Genomic DNA, 19,028 nt, shown 5'->3' on the forward strand with positions numbered 1-19,028 from the left:
AAAATCTCTTAAAGGCTTATATTGAGATATAAACATTGCTTCAAGTTCAAAATAAGCCGAACACACTATATAAAAATTACATTAATACAGTAACAACAAAAAATATATTGAAAATTGGTGCAAATCGTCTAACCAAACGTTTGCTTTAAAGACCCTCTGAACAGACAGAAATCTCAGAGAGCCGGAGAAACAGAGCTGTAGAGGGTGAGACACGTTCAAATGTGTAGGCTTGTCTGGCTGCATCAGTAGGAAAGATCTGGGAGATTACTGTCTCTGTACTGAAGAGTGGAAACACTCAGGCAGATGCAGAGGGGCTGAAGAAGCCTCCAGACTGAGGGCCCTGAGAGGGGAAAACTTGGCCTGCCTGCGCACCCAACACTAAAACAGGCCTCAAAACACGCAGACCAATTTCTGACCCAGGAACATCAACAATAACAATAACAATAACAATAACGTAGCCCTTTATTCCTTTATTCCCAGCCAATTTCGCTTATGAACATTTTGAAATGAGGCTTATACTGACAAGCACCACTCCACTGTCTGAAACATGATATATGGTCACATGCATGTTATACAGAGTTTGTCACCTAAGTTTGCTTTGTTTCCAGAGTTTCCAGACATCTGTTGCCTCTATATATGGTTATTAATACCCTGTCTGACGTCTAAAACATTGTTAGTTTTGAGAAGTTATGGCCCAAAACAAAGTCATTTTTAAAATCAGACTATTCGGACAAGCCAACAATCCAAAAGCTAATTATCTAGCAGTATTTATAAGGAAGTTCAGTTAACTGCATGTTTAGCTGCGTGGCTAAAGCTGCTGCACAGCTACTGAAGCTACTCGCACCAGTTGCAGACTTTTACTTTCACTACAGTCGTGCTTTCAGCACAGCTGCTCTCTTTAACTTGTAACGACAGCAGGAGATCACTGGTTTGGGGATTTTATGGAAAAGTCCTTCACAAAGATGAGTGAGAATAAGATTATGTACCTTTTTAACAACCGTCTTAAGAATCAAGACTCCCAGACTGAGAATCACTGGTTGATCTTTTATACTGAGCGCCCCTGGTGGAGTCATAACTTTCGATATATTTTAAATACATGACATACAAACAAGGAAATTCAAATTTAATTGTTGGGAGTCCTAAACTCTCAAGTCTAAACATTGCTCTGACCTATATCTCTGGCCTTCTCTGCCTCCATTCACCACTTCCAGAAACAAAACCTCTCCATTTTTGTTGCTGTTGACATAATTTAACTGCTATTTAGATCGTGTCAAAATTTCATGACAAACGAACAGAAATGATCCAAATAGACTGAGAATGAAATCTTGTTTCATTAACTTACAGTGAAAGTTGAGATTGTTTTCACCCCCTTCAGCCCTCATTGCTCACTAGCAGCTCAACACAGTCACATTTCACAAACGAAAAGACAACAGTCAAACTTAAAAATCTGTTTATTCTCTCTGTTGGACTAACAGTGGTGCACTATTTTTGACATACTCTTTAGTCGTGCCACATTGTCCTTTAGTGTGGTTTTAAAGGGCCCATATCATGGAAAAAATAATATTTATGTGTTTATGTGTGTGAACACTGCAAAAATGGTCTCTTGTCAAGTGAAATGATCTTAAATCTAGTCAATATATCTAATATCTCTCATTTTGAGATGGTTGTGCACTTATTATAAGATTATCTAGCTAATATCTAGATATTTTTACTTGTTTTAAGTAATTTTATTAAGTATGTGCTGGTTCTAAGCACATTTCTTAAAACAAGCAAAAATATATCTGCCAATATATTGAGATTAATTTACTTGATAAAATGACTTAAAACAAATAAAGTCTAGAAATATGATAAATAGTATTTTTATCTATAATAGTCTTAATAGTCTAAAAATATTAGATTTATTGACTATATTTAAGATTTTACTTGACGAGATACCAATTTATGCAGTGAACACTGTTAAAGTTACATAATGTACCATTCACTCTGCACTTTATACATTACATATAGAAACCAAACGACAAATTCATTGAATTTATTGCTTTTTTAATGTCTTTCCATGTAACCACCTGTTCGGCATATGGCAGTTTAGCTCCGCCCATTGATGCTGAGGTCTTAAGGAGTGTTTAAGCGCAGACTGCTTTTTAAATGAGGCACAATGCAGAACAGCCAATCAGAACAGAGCTCATTTACATACGTAGGTCTTAAGGGCTTTGCCATCCGAGCTCATCTGTCTTGGTTTGTTTTTTTTTAAATGTGCTGCATTAATAAAGGTCACTTGACTGGACGTTATACTGTAGAGTGACTGCCACTTTCATCACGTGACGTTTGTGAAAGAGAAAGCAGGTTTTATAGGGTGGTTTCCCCGCATACAGACTCTGCAGGCGAGAGGTGAGCTTTGTAACTCAAGCTCCTCCAGTGGAATGCTCTGACTGGGTCAGGTGAGAGTGTCCAGTGGCCTTACAAAGGCCCAGTTCTGCCCATTACCATGACCACAACAAAAGGACTGTGTGTGAATATCTTACCATCTCTCTCACTAAATATCTCTCTCTCTCTCTCTCTCTCTCTCACTCTCTCTCTCTCTCTCTGGCTCTCAGCTCTGCAAGTGCACTATAATCAAAACTTATCAAAACAGAGGGCACACACACACGATTAAATGACAGAGTAACTTATAAAGGCCAGATCTGAAACCCCGGTGAATTCGAACTTGCTTTGCTCTAAATGTCAGGGCTCTTTTATACGAGTACACAACACAGAAGCTTAACTCTTACAGTTACGCAGTTATGGCAGGCAATAAAGAAAACATATTTATAATTTAATTAGGGCTGTACCCATTAATAGAGCCTTATTACGGCAAATTATTAACAGCACAAATTTTTCTGACTCATTTCTAACTCATTTTTCCAAACCATCCATAGTAGTGCAGGCTGAAGCCCAGCTGCAGTGCCCTGTACGTTGCTATTGTAGGTTCCATGGTCATGAGCCCCGTTCAGTTACAGCTTCTAAACAGCTTTTAACGTGACGTTTCATGAAAACTACTGATAAATCAACGAGCAGCAAACTAACAAAAGCTCCAGTTCCCCTTGAGAGCCTGCACCGTAACAAGACTCGATGAGTCGTATGAATGAGAGCGAGAGGCTACAATCGCAGAGGAGCTGAACCACTGACTGTATGTGTGATATATATGATATATGTTCCCATTGGTTGGAACATACAGCCACTGCTGCTTTATTAATAATGCTTATTAGCATTATTTTATCTTGCTGCCATCAGCCTCTTCTGAACAAATATCTCTTTCATGTCACGGCAGTTTCATACAGTGTTGTGGAGTTTCTACAGTGAGATTCACTGGAAAGAGGCCCCGAATATTCTGTAGTATCTCGCTAGGACTAAGTGATCTGAACGAAACAACGTGCAATGAACTCCTCAGTATATGGAGCTTCGAACAAGCCGGGATGCCCCGATGAGGTAGGCACCAGACAGCCGTCGCAACGTTTAACCTCTGTTTGCAACTTCTGGGTGCAGACCCCCGTACCCCTTCATGTGTCTGGCAGAAAACAGAGATGACTTCCAGCATTGCATGTAATGCAATCGATTACACAGACGTCGAGGTATGTGGCAGATTTTTTTGGTTCAGATTGCGTCATCCTAACGGGAGTTACAGCAGAATATTCGGGGCCTCTTTCGAGTGAATCTCCCTATATATTAGTGCAAAACAAAGTAGCTGGTACCAAAATTGAGTCGAGTAGAGTCAGATTAGGCCATACCATGCAGTGGAAAAGGCTAAATTTGCTGAAATATGTAAAGATGATTAGTTATGTGTGGCATGCGCCCATCTACGGGGCCCCGATGGCAGCCGCGAGAGCCAGCAGGGAGGCGGGGCCCGAGCTCCGAGCAGGGATGAAGCCCGATGAGGACGGTGGGGAGAGGAACACTGCGAGTGAGGGGGGTATAGCGCGCGAGTCCCGAGCCCCGCCTCCTGCCCGGCTCTCGCGGCCGCCATCGGGGCCAGGTGGATGGGTGCATGCCACATTATGATTATCTACACAAAAAAATTAATCGCAGTTAATCGTATTGTTTTAATTGCTTGACAGCCATAAACCTCATTTGAATTATTCCTCTCTCCAAGCTTACTGTAATAACCAGAGACATCATGTTGAAGGTGCCAACTGTAGATTTTCAATCTATATCACATTTGTGTTTGTAAGCATAAGAAGAGAGATTTTATTATGATTTTGTTTTGCAGAAAGAAAAAAACATCCTTTACATGTTTAATTCGTTTTCTGAAACAAGCTGAAAAGGTCAAACCTGTCAATACACAAAGTAAATCACATGTCAATGTTATTCATTATGTAGCTAAATGTAATTAGTGATGTAACTGCATTTAAATAGTTAAACATGATGACAATAATAACTCTCGACCTCTCAGGGTTAAAAATGAGTGCTGTGTTATTAAGAAGCAGAAACACCACAGACTGCTGTGGCACGCTGACTCCCACTGAGGCGCCGTGCTGGACTGAGATCAGTGGCGTTAAACATGTAATTTCAGAGGCCGCCAACGCAGCCAATCATCCAGAATTGACTGTAATGTCACACAAATAAACACAGGTGCAGCACCCCCCACCCCCCACCCCGCACCACTGTCGAGACTCAGGAGGAGCGTCCAGGTTAGGCAGAGGACATAGGTAGGGGGTTTCCAGGTGAAATAAGACAGACAGCGCACAGCTACGGGGTCTCAAACCTACACTTCATAAGCATGAATTCGGCCCTGTTCCAATTCTCTTCTTCACTGCATCAGGAGATCTAATGTACGTTAGAGGAGAAAAGCTGACATGAGTGACAAAAAGTTCAAAAGTGGAACCGTGGAAAAAGGCAGAGAGTTTGAACTGTGCTGTGGTATAGCTGCATTCTAGAACATTCTAGAACAGTGCGAATGGGGGAGCATTCTACAGCAGTCTAAATGGGGGAGAATATTCCAGAACACTATCAATAGAGGAGAACATTCCAGAACAGTGTGAACGGTGGGGAATATTCTAGTGCAGTGTGAATGGGAGAGAACATTTCAGAACACAATGAAAGGGGTGAGAACATTCTAGAACAGTGTGAGTGGGGAGAACATTCTAGAACAGCGTGAATGGGGGGGTATTCTAGAGCATTGTGAATATTCTAAGACAATGCAAATGAAAACCATTCTAGAACAGTGCAAATTAGGAAGAACATTCCAGAGTTAATGGGTGAGAATATCCGAGAACTCTATGAATAGGGAATAACATTCAAGGACAATTGGAATAGGGAGGCCTTTCAGAACAGTGTAAATGAGGTAGCACAATCTAGAACGTTGTGAGAGGGAGAGAGCCCTCTGGAACAGTCTGAATGGGGGAGAGCATGCTAGAACTGTGTGAATGAGAGAGGACATTCTAGAATAGTCTAAGTGGGGGAGAGCATGCTAGAACAGTGTGAATAGGAGAGAGCATTCTAGAACAGTGTGAATAGGAGAGAGCATTCTAGAACAGTGTGAATGAGGGTGAGTATTCCAGAACAGTTTGAATGGGGGAGAGCACTGTAGAACAGTGGGAATGGTGGAGAACATTCAAGAACAGTGTGAATGGGGGAGAGCACTATAGAACAGTGTGAATGGAGGAGAGCATTCAAGAACAGTGTGAATGGGGGAGAACATTCTAGAACAGTTTGAATGGGGGAGAACATTCTAGAACAGTGTGAATGGGGGAGAACATTCTAGAACAGTTTGAATGAGGGAGAGCGCTGTAGAACAGTGTGCATGGAGGGAGAACATTCTAGAACAGTGTGAATGGGGGAGGAGCATTCTGGAGACTCCCAACAATCACATACAGGTGGGCAGACTAGCCTGATGTCTGGTTGATGATTGCTGATGAATTTCATGTCAAGTGACCAAAGTGATCATAGCACTGTCCACTGAGGTCAGACAGAGATGACTTAAACCAGCCTCAGTCTAGCCGCTGTCCCAGAATGGGCGAGAAAAGGACAAAAAGAGACACACATACAGACGCGGAGAGACCGTGAGTCAGTGTGACCGTGTCTGCGCCCATCCGAAGGGAAAAAGCGGCCGTGAGGGCAGGGTGGGTGCGGACCAAACAGTGACCCAATGTTGCCGCTCAAAACCAGACAGGGGAACAAACAAATAACTCTTGTTATTGTTGCAGCCAGAGGAGTCCGGTTTGGGGTGAAGCTCCAGCGTGCCAGCGGTGGCAGCGGAGGCCGCAAACGCGACACCTATTTTTAAGTGGAGTCTGGAGTTGGGCAGGAAACAGGGGGGTGGGTTGTGTTGACAGTTTGTCCACATGGCTCTCACGTGCCCAGATGTGTCGGCGTTAACGAGCTCCCACCTCCAGCTCTGCTTTTAGAGGGTAGAGGAAAGCAAACAAGCCGAGGTAAACAGCATCGGAACACGTGTGGCATTGGAACACACTGCTTAAAGTCTTTCCACAGTTCTCACCAGTGACGTCCAGAACGTTGGTCAGTACTTCACAAAGCAATATTCTACATGTCTTCCCTGAAGATCACCTACTCACCTTATTCCTTTAAAAAGAAGCTGTTTTTGTTATTGATGTATGCAAATGATCTCTGTTCTGGTTAGCTGCTCTGTTTTATGCCTCATTCAAGAAGCAGTTTGGGCTGAAATGTTGACCAAGCTGTGACGTTCTGACTGATAAGACATTTGGAAAACAGGAGACTGGAAGGCTGCAATGAATCGTTTGCTTTCCGACAGCCAGAAACAGCACTTTTCAACATTTAATCATTTTCCCATCTTCCACTCCAATAACTCTACTACAGACTGTCCGCAGGAACAACACTCCTCATCACTTTAATGGGAAGAGGCAGCTGTATGCTGAATGGGCAGGGCTAAACAGCTGTATGCTGAATGGGCGGGGCTAAACAGCTGTATGCTGAATGGGCGGGGCTAAACAGCTGTATGCTGAATGGATTGGGCTAAACAGCTGTATGCTGAATGGACTGGGCTTAACAGCTGTATGCTGAATGGGCGGGGCTAAACAGCTGTATGCTGAATGGACTGGGCTAAACAGCTGCATGCTGAATGGGCGGGGCTAAACAGCTGTATGCTGAATGGGTGGGCTAAACAGCTGTATGCTGGATGGACTGGGCTAAACAGCTGTATGCTGAATGGATTGGGCTAAACAGCTGTATGCTGAATGGGTGGGCTAAATAGCTGTATGCTGAATGGACTGGGCTAAACAGCTGCATGCTGAATGGGCGGGGCTAAACAGCTGTATGCTGAATGGGTGGGCTAAACAGCTGTATGCTGGATGGACTGGGCTAAACAGCTGTATGCTGGATGGATTGGGCTAAACAGCTGTATGCTGAATGAACGGGGCTAAACAGCTGTATGCAGGATGGATTGGGCTAAACAGCTGTATGCTGAATGAACGGGGCTAAACAGCTGTATGCAGGATGGATTGGGCTAAACAGCTGTATGCTGAATGAACGGGGCTAAACAGCTGTATGCAGGATGGATTGGGCTAAACAGCTGTATGCTGAATGAACGGGGCTAAACAGCTGTATGCTGGATGGACTGGGCTAAACAGCTGTATGCTGAATGAACGGAGCTTAACTGCTGTAGGCTGAACAGGTGTGGCTAAGCTGCTATATATTGAATGAGTGGGGCTAAACAGGTGGGACAAAATTGCTGTAGGATGAATGGGCGGGGCTAAACAGCTGTAGGCTGAACAGGTCGTACAAAATTGCTGTAGGCTGAATGGGGGGGGCTAAACTGCTCTATGCTAAATGGGTGGGGCTAAACTACTTTGTCATGGTTGTGAGGTCAAATCTAAATTTTTGCTGCTTAATTTCTATATATGGTCTCTAGAATGACCAGCACATTTTGAAACTTTTATAATTCTTTACCAGTAGAAACTAATTCAAGAAAAAAAATAACTTGTCTATCTATATGATAATCCATGATAAGATCCCTTAAGACGCCTTCAATAGGAGGTCAGTGAAGATTGTCCAGTAGGGCTATATTGGACAATCTTCACTTGGGGCTGAAATGAACCAGCTTTGCTGGAAAATCCTGCTTTGTGAAACTTCCCCCAGCTCTCAAATCAGCACAAACATTACATTAATACATCTGATGGCCACAAACAACAGTCACTGCAGACAAAGTGCCTCTTTCATTTGTCTCTTTTAAAGTTAGCAGGCCCGACACAGCTTCACTAACTAAACTACACTTTGGCAGAAGTTGGATCCGGTCTGTCTGAGCCGGCCAATAATCGCTGGTGCTCTGTATCATGTCTCAAGCGTCCCCAGTGGCAGTTCCTCTAATAAAGACAGATGCGCCTTTCACATTCTCTTCCGAGTTTCCTTTCACTGTTAAGGTCAGCACTGCTCTAACATAAGCAGAAGAGGAAACTGCAGAGGTCAGCGTTATTGACCGTGCCACTGGGATTCATATGAACTCTTAGTTTTTTGAGACAGTTAGGAGGGAAAACAGCTTTATAAGAAAGGTTAAATTGTGCACCCAGTAGGTCTGAATGATGTTTAAAAATGATAATGTGTTAATAGTGCCCCCTGCTGGAGAAACGTCTGACTGCTAAACATGCATGAGTGAGTTCCAAAGACACATGCTTACATATAAAAAACAAATGTTGTGTGGTGTTTTCCATTGTGGACATGCTCTCAAAGTCAGCTATACACACATGTGGGACACCATGTAGTCTATTTTCATAACTTCACAACCTTCCATACTTATGCTGTATGGAAAATGCTTCGAATTTTCCTCAGACAGTATGTCTCACACTGGGAAACAGAGACAGTGGGAAATTTACTATACCATAATGGACAAAAGCAAGAAAAAATAGCGGTCAAAGAAATCTTGAAGCTTGAATTTTGTCTAATTTTTATAGAGAACAATAAAAATAAAGTAAAATATAAAGTGTCAGAAGCATAAGCATTCATTTTAATGTTACATGCACAATAAGAAGGTTCGGCTCAATGTTCAGGTCTCAAATGCTAAATCAACATTAAACATTATACCGATGAAGATATGACGACACTGTGTGCAATTACACATTTCCACCAGAGAGGTCCCCAAATCCCCAATACTTACACAGTGTAGCTTTAACAACTCGGCAATATTTAAGGAAAGTGTGTGATGATTTCATTGACTTCCATTACTTGTTAGCAACATTAGTCTCACAGCTCTAGAGCAAAACTAAGGAAGCAAACTTCAGACATTTGGGTTAATTTCCACAGTGTTAACCTTTGGGTAGCCAGAAAGCTACAGGTTTAGCATCAGGAGATGTTGGGTGTTGCCATTGTAGGCATTAATCTCCAGGTTTCTATTTTCATTTCCTCTACACCTACGCAGTGCAGTGATCCAGACCAGATCGATCTATGGATACCTTATATGGACACATTATCCCTATTCTCAGTGCTCCTTCCATCATTCAATAAAGGTCAACTTCAAAAAAGCCATCCGAGAATTACCCACACTGGAAAGTCCTTTATACAAACAGTGGTCAGTCCTCTTGACAGCTAAGGGTTTAGACATCAAACATGTCTTGATTGATTAAAAACATTTGGATTAAGGGGGAAAAACTACTGAAGTTTGTGTTTTCATCAAATTATTCCTTTAAAGGCTTTCTCAGGAGAAGTAAGCGAGTAAGAGTGGGAGGAGAGTGCTTCTCCAAAGGAACTGGAGGCCTGTCCTCTTTCAGTCAACAGAAATCTGTCCCAAAGACAAAACTGGATCCGAAACCAAGCTGGATTTCCCCTTTTCTGACTCTTTTGTGAATGGAGAAGCAGTGAATTACAGCTCTAAAAGCATTTATATTGTAAACTGATGTACGGCGGGTGTAATCCTTACACCCGGAGCTTCTCAGTGGCGTGCTGTTATTGTCTGAAGTGGAGTGCTTCCAGCATTAGCGTGACCTTTTTAGGAGAAAGGACTGCAGACGCATCATGTATCAGGTATTGCAGAAACACAAACAGACAACAGATACTCGTGTGTGGAATGTAAGTGGTTTAAATGATGGTCATTCTCAGGTGGAGTTTTGAGCAGCGGTGTGCTAGCACTTCTAAATATGCAAATCTCGAATCATCTGCAATGGTTCATAACCTTTAAACAGGGTTTTGGGGAAAAGCAAGCAATAAATGAAATGAACACAATTGTTCCTATGACTCAGTTAGGCCCCTTTTCCACCGCAGGGCCAAACGGTTCTGAGAACGGAGACTAATGGTTCCAGTGGTTTTTCCACGCAGACATGGTTCGACACAGAACGCTTGAAAATCAGGCTTAACATGGTTTTGGCACGGTTAGATGACCGTACACAGGGCCACAGAAAACAATCAAACAAGTTAAGTTCTCAGAGCTGGTTTATGAGGAGTCTCGCTAATTTCCCGTTATATCAAAAACAGGACTGCAAAACAGCAGAGGGCGCCCACGAGCAAGTCTTCAGTGAAAGGGAGTAAATGGAGCTCAACGGCTAAAAAACGGAAAGTTAAAATAGTTTCTAATGACTCACCCAGAACGTTTCTTTAATTTTAGAAAGTGCTGTTTCATTCAGAGCAAATACAGTTAAAATCGCTGTATAAGCTGCCAGAGCAGATCCATGTGGGCTAACTGTGATTCTGACGGCTGAGGTAAGTAAACGCCGGTCTCCTGCAGTGGGCGGGAACAAGCGGCGACGTCACTGCGGTCTAACTAGAGCGTCTCTTGTATCTGCCTTATAAGGATAGATGACGGTTGGAACGCTGCCTACTTAGACAGCTGCCTATGTAGACAGTGGCTACTTAGAGAGCTCACTAGGTTTTGAGGCACACCCAAAGACTCATATATGAGAGCGAACTTTCGAATAAGGGGTGGTGAAGTAACACAAATGTAAAAAATAGACTTGTTCTGCGGTGCTTTGAGCTGGACCCTGGTGTGGTGTGTGTAGCTGTTAGCCTGTTAGCAGTTAGCCACTGGTTTGTGTAGTTTTCCTCAATATTCCCTGTTTCTGATTTAGCCACACAACAGATGGAAAAAAAGGTAATCAGAAAAGTGTTTTGCTGCATCTCGTAGCGACGCTGCTCGCTTATTCCCAGTACGGCAGCCTGTTCCGACTGAAAAACTGAAAGAAATCAGAGTAAGAGTTTACATGCACTGAGAAATCAGATTACTGAGCTAAAATCCAGCTTTCTTAATCGGATTTCCAGTTTGGAGTATGGTGTTAACATGACCATTTGAATAATCGGATAACTGCGGAAATCCAATTATGATCGGATTATTGAGTGCAAGTAAACACACTCAACGTGTTGTGCTGGCACAAGTGGATCAGACACAGCAGTGCTGCTGAAGTTTTTCATTAAAATTCGCGTTTGGTGTGCAAAATACTGTGAGTTATTTACTGTTGTCCTAATAAATCGCACGAATAAATCACGTTTGGTGTGTAGCGGCTTTAATTTCCAGGTTTCTCTGTGGTTAACACCATGTAGTATTTTCATTTCCTCTACACCTACACAGTGTAATGATACGGCCCTCCAGACACCAGCACAGATCGATCTATAGATACCTTATATGGACACATAACCAATGCAGTATATCCCTATTCTCAGTGCTCCTTCCTTCGTTCAATAAAGGTCAACTTCAAAAAAGCCATCTGACAATTACCCACATTGGAAAGTCCTTTATACAAACGTGGTGGTCAGCCCTCTTGACAGCTAAGGGTTTAGTTAGGAACAAAAGAAGCCTAGTTCAAAGCCATGAGGAAAAAAAAATTGTATAAATCCATGACTATTCTCCCCTGCACCTTCAGGCCGGCCTCGCTTTGATATGGGGCACAGGCTGCAATCTTCAGGGGGCCTGGACTCGAGGGGAATGTTAAATGCTGCTTTCCTTTAAGATGAAATGCTGCCCCATACAATATTGATGAACAGCCTCTGGACATAGAGCGCTGAATAATGCGCAAGCATATTAGACTCTTATTCTGCTCTGTGCTAATTAGGCACAAATGAACTCCTATTTTTAACTGTGGTTGGAGTGAAAGGTAGATAAAGGGAGAAAGAGACAAAGACAAGGTGAGAGAGAGAGAGAGGGAGAGAGAGAGAAAGAGAGTTAAAGATAATTTTCCATTTCAAGCCCTTCATTTTCAGCACTGGGCCTACATTGCATTATCATATTGAAAGGGAATTCTAGCGATTTTTCAAAATTTCTGCATAATACAATCATTGAGATGTAAACAAAGTCATTCTGAGTGGTTTGATGTGGAAGGGTTCATTGTAGAGAAGCCTACCGACTCAGACTGCATTACGGTGGTGCTGATACACTGGCCAAAAGTATATGGACATCATACCTAGATGAACTTGTTGGACATTCCATTTCAAAACCATGGGCATTGACATGGAGTTGACCCCCCTTTTGCAGCTATAACAGCCTCCACTCTTCAGGGACGCTTTCCACAAGATTCTGGAGGGTGTCTGTGGGCTTTTGTGAGGTCAGGCAATGATGTTGGACGAGAGGGCCTGGCTCACAATCGATGTTCCAGCTCATCCCAGAGGTATTCAGTGGGGTTGAGGTCAGGGGTCTAGACCACTAGAGTTCCTCCACACCACACTCATCAAACCATGACTTTATGGAGCTGCTTTGTGCACAGGGGCTCAGTCATGCTGGAACAGGAAAGGCTCTTCCCCAAACTGTTCACACAAAGCTGGAAGCATATAAGTGTGTAAAATGTCTTTGTGCAATGCTGCAGCATTAACATCACCCTTCACTGGATCTAAGGGGCCCCAACCCTGAAAAAGAGCCCCTGTTCATCATCCCTCCTCCAACAAACTCTACAATGGACCCTAGTAGTGTTCTCCTGGCATCCACCAAAGCCAGATTCGTCCATCAGACTGCTAGACAGTGAAGAGTGGTTCATTGAAAGATGTTTCCACTGCTCCAGAGTCCAGTGGCGGCGTTTTACACCACTCCAGCCGACGCTGGGCATTGCGCATAGTGATCTTAAGCTTGTGTGCAGCTGCTCAGCCATGGAAACCCATTTTATGAAGTTCATGAGACACAGTTCTTGCTTCCAAAGGCTGTTTGGAACTCTGTAGTGAGTGATGCAACAGAAGATTAGCATTTTTTACGAGCTGCACTTCAGCACTCAGTGTTTGTCTATGGAGATTGAATGGCCATGTTCTTGATTTTATAAACCTGTTAGCAATGCATGTGGCTGAAACCCCTGAACTCGATAATTAGGAGGAGTGTCCACATACTTTTGGCCATATAATTTAGGAACCTGGGTTTACAATGTCTACAGCACAAATATAGCAATGTGCAATTCCCCTTTAACATTGCTATATGTGGTTGTGATGCATCATTTAATGTGTGTTGTATATAAGGTTAGCTCTGGGTAAGTATTCCTATTTCTGATTCAATGTGGAACAGAACAGAACAGCTTACGGCAGAGGTCACTAATAGGCGGACCGCGGTCCGAGTCTGGACCCAGACGCTGTCCTATGCGGACCTAAACCTATAACCGCTAAACTATGGAGAATTATTTAATTTCCATGGGGTGGTCCTTTTTCAATCAGCGTAACTTTTTGCCCTTTACGGTAGCTTTAGCGGCCCGGGAGACTCACAGACCAATCGCATGCGTTGTAAATATCACACGAGGCGCTACTCAGCCAATCAGATCTGTGCATTACGATGAGCACTGAGACTCGAGTCAGTGATGCACAAACAGTGGAGGGACGAGGCGAGAAACAGCAGTCGGAGGAGAAAGTGAGTCAGAGGGAAGTTATTTCACATGTCGTGCTCTAAAAAGAGAAAACTGACAATAAATGTTGTTGAAATATGACTGAACTGTACTTTATTTGATTTGACATTCAGTTGTTGACTGTATAAGATGTTGATAAGGTATATTGTGCAGTCAACAACTGAATGTCAAATCAAATAAAGTACAATTCAGTCATATTTCAACATTTATTGTCAGTTTTCTCTTTTTTACTTCAGTAAACAGTATATGTCACTAAATCATAATGCAGGTTAGACATTATGATGTTCTGGACCTTTGCTTGAGGAAATTTTTTTATCTAACCGGACCTTACTGAATTTTAATTAAAGACCCCTGGCTTAGGGGGACAGAAAAAGTCAGAGAAATCAGACAATAATGTAGTACAGTATCATATCATGATGAAAAGTGTCAACCAGAGTTTTTATTCCTCATCAATTCAAGATGTGAGACACAACAGGAGACACATAATGATCGCAGGCCTGCATAATGAGTAAGTCAAATAATGATGATAGGGTGGAGCTGCTGTGTTTGTCCCTATGTGCAGGCCATTCACAGGGTTTTTTAGTCCACTAAGTAAACCAGAAACCCTCCCCCCCATCTTCTCAATAGTGAGCATGTCAACCTGGTCTTTACTCAGTGCTGTGTTTTTGTGTGGCAGTGCCCTAAGGGGCCATTCAAATTAAAGTGACATGTGCCCTGACACGCGTCCCCTCTGTTTCCGGTGCACTCCAGCAATCGATCTCAGAGCCTAACCAGGATAATGATCCCATCAGCTAACACAGACACAGCAGCTGCCACTGCCCTTCCACAGCTCACCTCACGCTCACGCTCGGCGAAATAACCTGCGCTGTGTCACACAGATGGTAACTACAGCTAATAATCTGGAGGGGATTCATACTGCAAGAAGACGGGCCTCAACCTGTGTTAGAATGAGACAGTTTTGACATGGACATGCCGTGCCAAAGCTATACTGTTTCCAGCTCCAGCCTTCACCAGCACAGAACTATGCTTTCCTGCATGTTCTCTAATGATCAAATCCTTCTTAAAACAGATAGTTCTGGTCCTAAAATCTGATTTGCTGAGCCACATTTGAAGCATCTGTAAAATACTCGATATATGCACACCTACGGCCTATTCTGTATTAATGCACCAGCTCACTAAAAGCCACTATGATCTGAATGGATGGCTGCTCGCATTGACCACCCAGTGTACTGAACAGGGGTCGGCAATATGGCGAAAAATATTACATCACGATATTTCAAGATATTTTCACGATACACGATATGCACCACAATATTTAGTTTTTCTGATATTTAACAAGTTGGAAATACAGAATAGAACCTGAAGTGCCACATATGAAATATACTACAATACTAATAATAAACCTACAACTACACAAATTTTAATTTAATGTTTGACCAACTTTATTGCAGTAACTCCAATTAAACAAGCCTAATTATGCTCAATTTGCAATGGAACATGCAGTTAGTCAGTCTGTCCATGATATGCTCAGAAGAGCAAAAGCAGCACATCTTAAACTACATTTCTTTGTGACTGAATTGTTTATTGTGATGACTATTAACTATAACTTGTGTATTTTATTGAAAAACTGACCTGAATCATATTTTTCACTTAATAATTCAGCCCTAATCTATACACTGCTTTGTACCAGAGCCATTGCCCCAAAGCAGCTTTCCAGAAAGCTTCACCTAATGAGTGTCACCAAGGGAACATGAGGAACAGCCACTGAGAGGAACCAAGACTCAAAAAGAGATACTACATAAGAGATCCAAGAAGAACCACTGGAAGAACCAAGACTCAAAAAGAGATACTACATAAGAGATCCAAGAAGAACCACTGGAAGAACCAAGACTCAAAAAGGGAAATTGATATTGGAAAAGGTCTGTAAAGATATAAAGAACTCACTAACTGTTCTGGACACATACAGGGTGGTGGATATAGAACAAGGTGGGGCTCAAACAGGATGGCAGATATAGAAAACAGTGGACTCAGGAAGTTAGATATAGAACACAGTGGCCTCAGGATGGTAGATATAGAACACAGTGGCCTCAGGATGGTAGATAAAGAACATGGTGGAACACATACAGGATGGTAGATATAGAACATGGTGGAACACATGCAGGATGGTACGTAAAGAACACGGTGGACAGATATAGGATGGTAGATATAGAACATAGTGGCCTCAGGATGGTAGATATAGAACATAGCGGCCTCAGGATGGTAGATATAGAACATGGCGGCCTCAGGATGGTAGATATAGAACATGGCGGCCTCAGGATGGTAGATATAGAACATGGTGGCCTCAGGATGGTAGATATAGAACATGGTGGCCTCAGGATGGTAGATATAGAACATGGTGGCCTCAGGATGGTAGATATAGAACACAGTGGACTCAGGATGGTAGACATAGAACACAGTGGACTCAGGATGGTAGATATAGAACATGGTGGACAGATACAGGATGGTAGATATAGAACATAGTGGCCTCAGGATGGTAGATATAGAACACAGTGGCCTCAGGATGGTAGATATAGAACACAGTGAACTCAGGAAGTTAGATATAGAACACAGTGGCCTCAGGATGGTAGATAAAGAACATGGTGGAACACATACAGGATGGTAGATATAGAACATGGTGGAACACATGCAGGATGGTACGTAAAGAACACGGTGGACAGATATAGGATGGCAGATATAGAACATAGTGGCCTCAGGATGGTAGATATAGAACACAGTGGCCTCAGGATGGTAGATATAGAACACAGTGGCCTCAGGATGGTAGATATAGAACACAGTGGCCTCAGGATGGTAGATATAGAACATAGTGGCCTCAGGATGGTAGATATAGAACATGGTGGCCTCAGGATGGTAGATATAGAACATAGTGGCCTCAGGATGGTAGATATAGAACATGGTGGCCTCAGGATGGTAGATATAGAACATGGTGGACAGATACAGGATGGTAGATATAGAACATAGTGACCTCAGGATGGTACATATAGAACATAGTGGCCTCAGGATGGTAGATATAGAACATAGTGGACTCAGGAAGGCAGATATAGAACACAGTGGACTCAGGATGGTAGATAAAGAACATGGTGGACAGATACAGGATGATAGATATAGAACATAGTGGACAGATACAGGATGGTAGATATAGAACATAGTGGACAGATACAGGATGGTACATATAGAACATAGTGACCTCAGGATGGCAGATACAGAACATGTTGGAACACATACAGAATGGTAGATATAGAACACAATGAAACTCAAACAGGATGGTACATTAACAGGGTGGACACAGGACTGGAGGTGGACAGTGCCATGTCTCTCACTCTCCTTGTCCTCCTGTCCTGCACATTTGAATGTTTTTCTCTACATTAACCTCACGAAGCGCTTGGCCTTCCTGAGAACCAATACTGGAAAACAAAGCTAGAGGTTATAAAAATCAGTGTAAACCAGACTGCGTGACCCTTCGCTCCTTCAGGAGAACCACACCTCGGTTCCTGCAGTCTTGCAGAAGGGGGCGTGGCAGGGGTGTGCCAGCAAACGCGAAAGCCCATTGGTGGACAGACAGCTCGACAAGCAGCGCCAAGGGCCAATCATTGGAGTGAGCAGGCGCGACGTCATAAGCGAGGGGCGTGGCTAGTGCGGTATATATACAGGAGGCAGTATGCCTGCTGTGAGGGGTACAACCTTTTCAGATTTGGTGAGTTTGGGGTGTTTTAGGAGGAAATAGCCGGTTCTGGACATTAAGCATGAGCGTGAACGCTGCTTACCCATCCTCCGTTGTCCCGGATCCATCCCTTCAGCACCGGCCCGTTTAGATACTCGGTCATCCAGCGAGCCACGTCGGCGGTGATGCTCTCGGCCGCTCGCCGCCGCTCCACGCACACGGCCGCGCCGAACTCCAAGAACGCCACGATCCGCCCCCAGTTCACCCCGTCCCGGAACAGCTCGTCGGCCACCGCCGCGAAGCTCCGGCTCGCGGCCGCGGGCTCCAGCTCCAGGCGCCCGGTCATCTCGGTCAGATCGGACCGATACAGGCGCTCCAGCTCGTCCCCCGCCTCCCTCAGCGCTCCGTGCACGGCCGCCGGAGCCTGGTGCACCCTTTTCTCCTCTTCCCCCTCTCCTTCTTCTTCATCCTCCTCTCCCTCTTCTCCTCCTTCCTCCTCCCACGCGTGGCCGCTCTTGGCCAGCTTGTGGTGCAGATACTTCTCCACTATCTGCCGGCTGTCGTACACCTTCTCCTTCTTGCTGGCCATGTCTGTCAGATCAGCTCCAAAAAAAACCCAATAATTAAAAAAATAACAATAATAATAAATGCACACCAGTTAATGCACGCGCACAATCACATCCCCATTGCTTTCACGCAATGCAACTCTTCTTCTGCTGGTTGCAAATCACGCAAGGTTGCAATTCATTTTTTTTTTTTTTGGCACGAGAAAACAAGAGGCACGCTTGGCAAGTTGGTGCACGCGCGCAGCCTTGCAGTAGTGGTGCACGAAGGGGGGGGAGGCGGGAATGCAGTGCAATGCAATGCAATGCAGGTCGGGGGGGGGGGGCAGAAAAATGAAGCAGCCCCCCAAGCGCAACTAGAAAATTCCTCGCAGCCGGACCCACCTCGGTGTCACCTGGAGACCAGCAGCCCAGCTTCGTGCAGCGATCTGCGGAGTTTTCCCACGATCCTGCACCGTGTGAACAGAGCGGAGTCCAGCCCAGGGAGAGAGGGAGGGAGGCAGGAAGAGGAGAGCAAGGCAAAGCCCTTTAAATGTGTATTCCAGCTTCTTCTTCTTCCTCAACAGACGAGCCCTCAGCCTCCGCTCCGGTCCTGTCCGAGGCTCAGATGTCCCCCACAAGTCTGCCCAAGTTGTCTGTGAGCGCAGCAGTGGCTGAAAAACCTACTGCGAGTCAAGTCCTGCAGGATCTGCCCCTCCTCCTCCTCCACCTCCTCCCTTTACACATCACTGAGGCATTTCCTCCGCGCTACGTCACCCATTCAAATCATTCAGTGTCTTTTTTTTTTTTTTTACCCATTCAAGTGATTCCTGGAGATACAATCTGCTTTATTTCCCCGCCCATATTCCCTCAAGTCCCGCCCTCCTGTCTTATGATTGGTTAGGTGTTCCTGCTCCTGCAGCAGGACTGGCTAATAGTGCCCCGCCTCCTGCGCTATGACTGGACTGTAGTTCATAATCACAGCTGCTTACAAACTACCAACCAATCACAGTGAAGATAAGTTAGGCCCAG

General features: G+C 44.0%; 1 protein-coding gene across 1 annotated transcript in view; it reads right to left on the reverse strand.

The window, feature by feature from the left end:
- The window catches only part of bcl2b (BCL2 apoptosis regulator b), a 56,190-nt gene extending 37,381 nt beyond the window's left edge, over positions 1–18,809 (reverse strand). Inside the window, exon 1 of the mRNA XM_036597184.1 lies at positions 17,558–18,809. Within this exon, the coding sequence (XP_036453077.1) occupies positions 17,558–18,043 (486 nt within the window). The 5' untranslated portion in view covers positions 18,044–18,809. The remainder of the gene's footprint in view (positions 1–17,557) is intronic.
- Between the last annotated feature and the right edge of the window lie 219 nt (positions 18,810–19,028).

The sequence above is a fragment of the Colossoma macropomum genome, unplaced genomic scaffold, assembly GCF_904425465.1.
Source record: "Colossoma macropomum unplaced genomic scaffold, Colossoma_macropomum, whole genome shotgun sequence".
NCBI classification, from domain to species: Eukaryota; Metazoa; Chordata; class Actinopteri; order Characiformes; family Serrasalmidae; genus Colossoma; species Colossoma macropomum.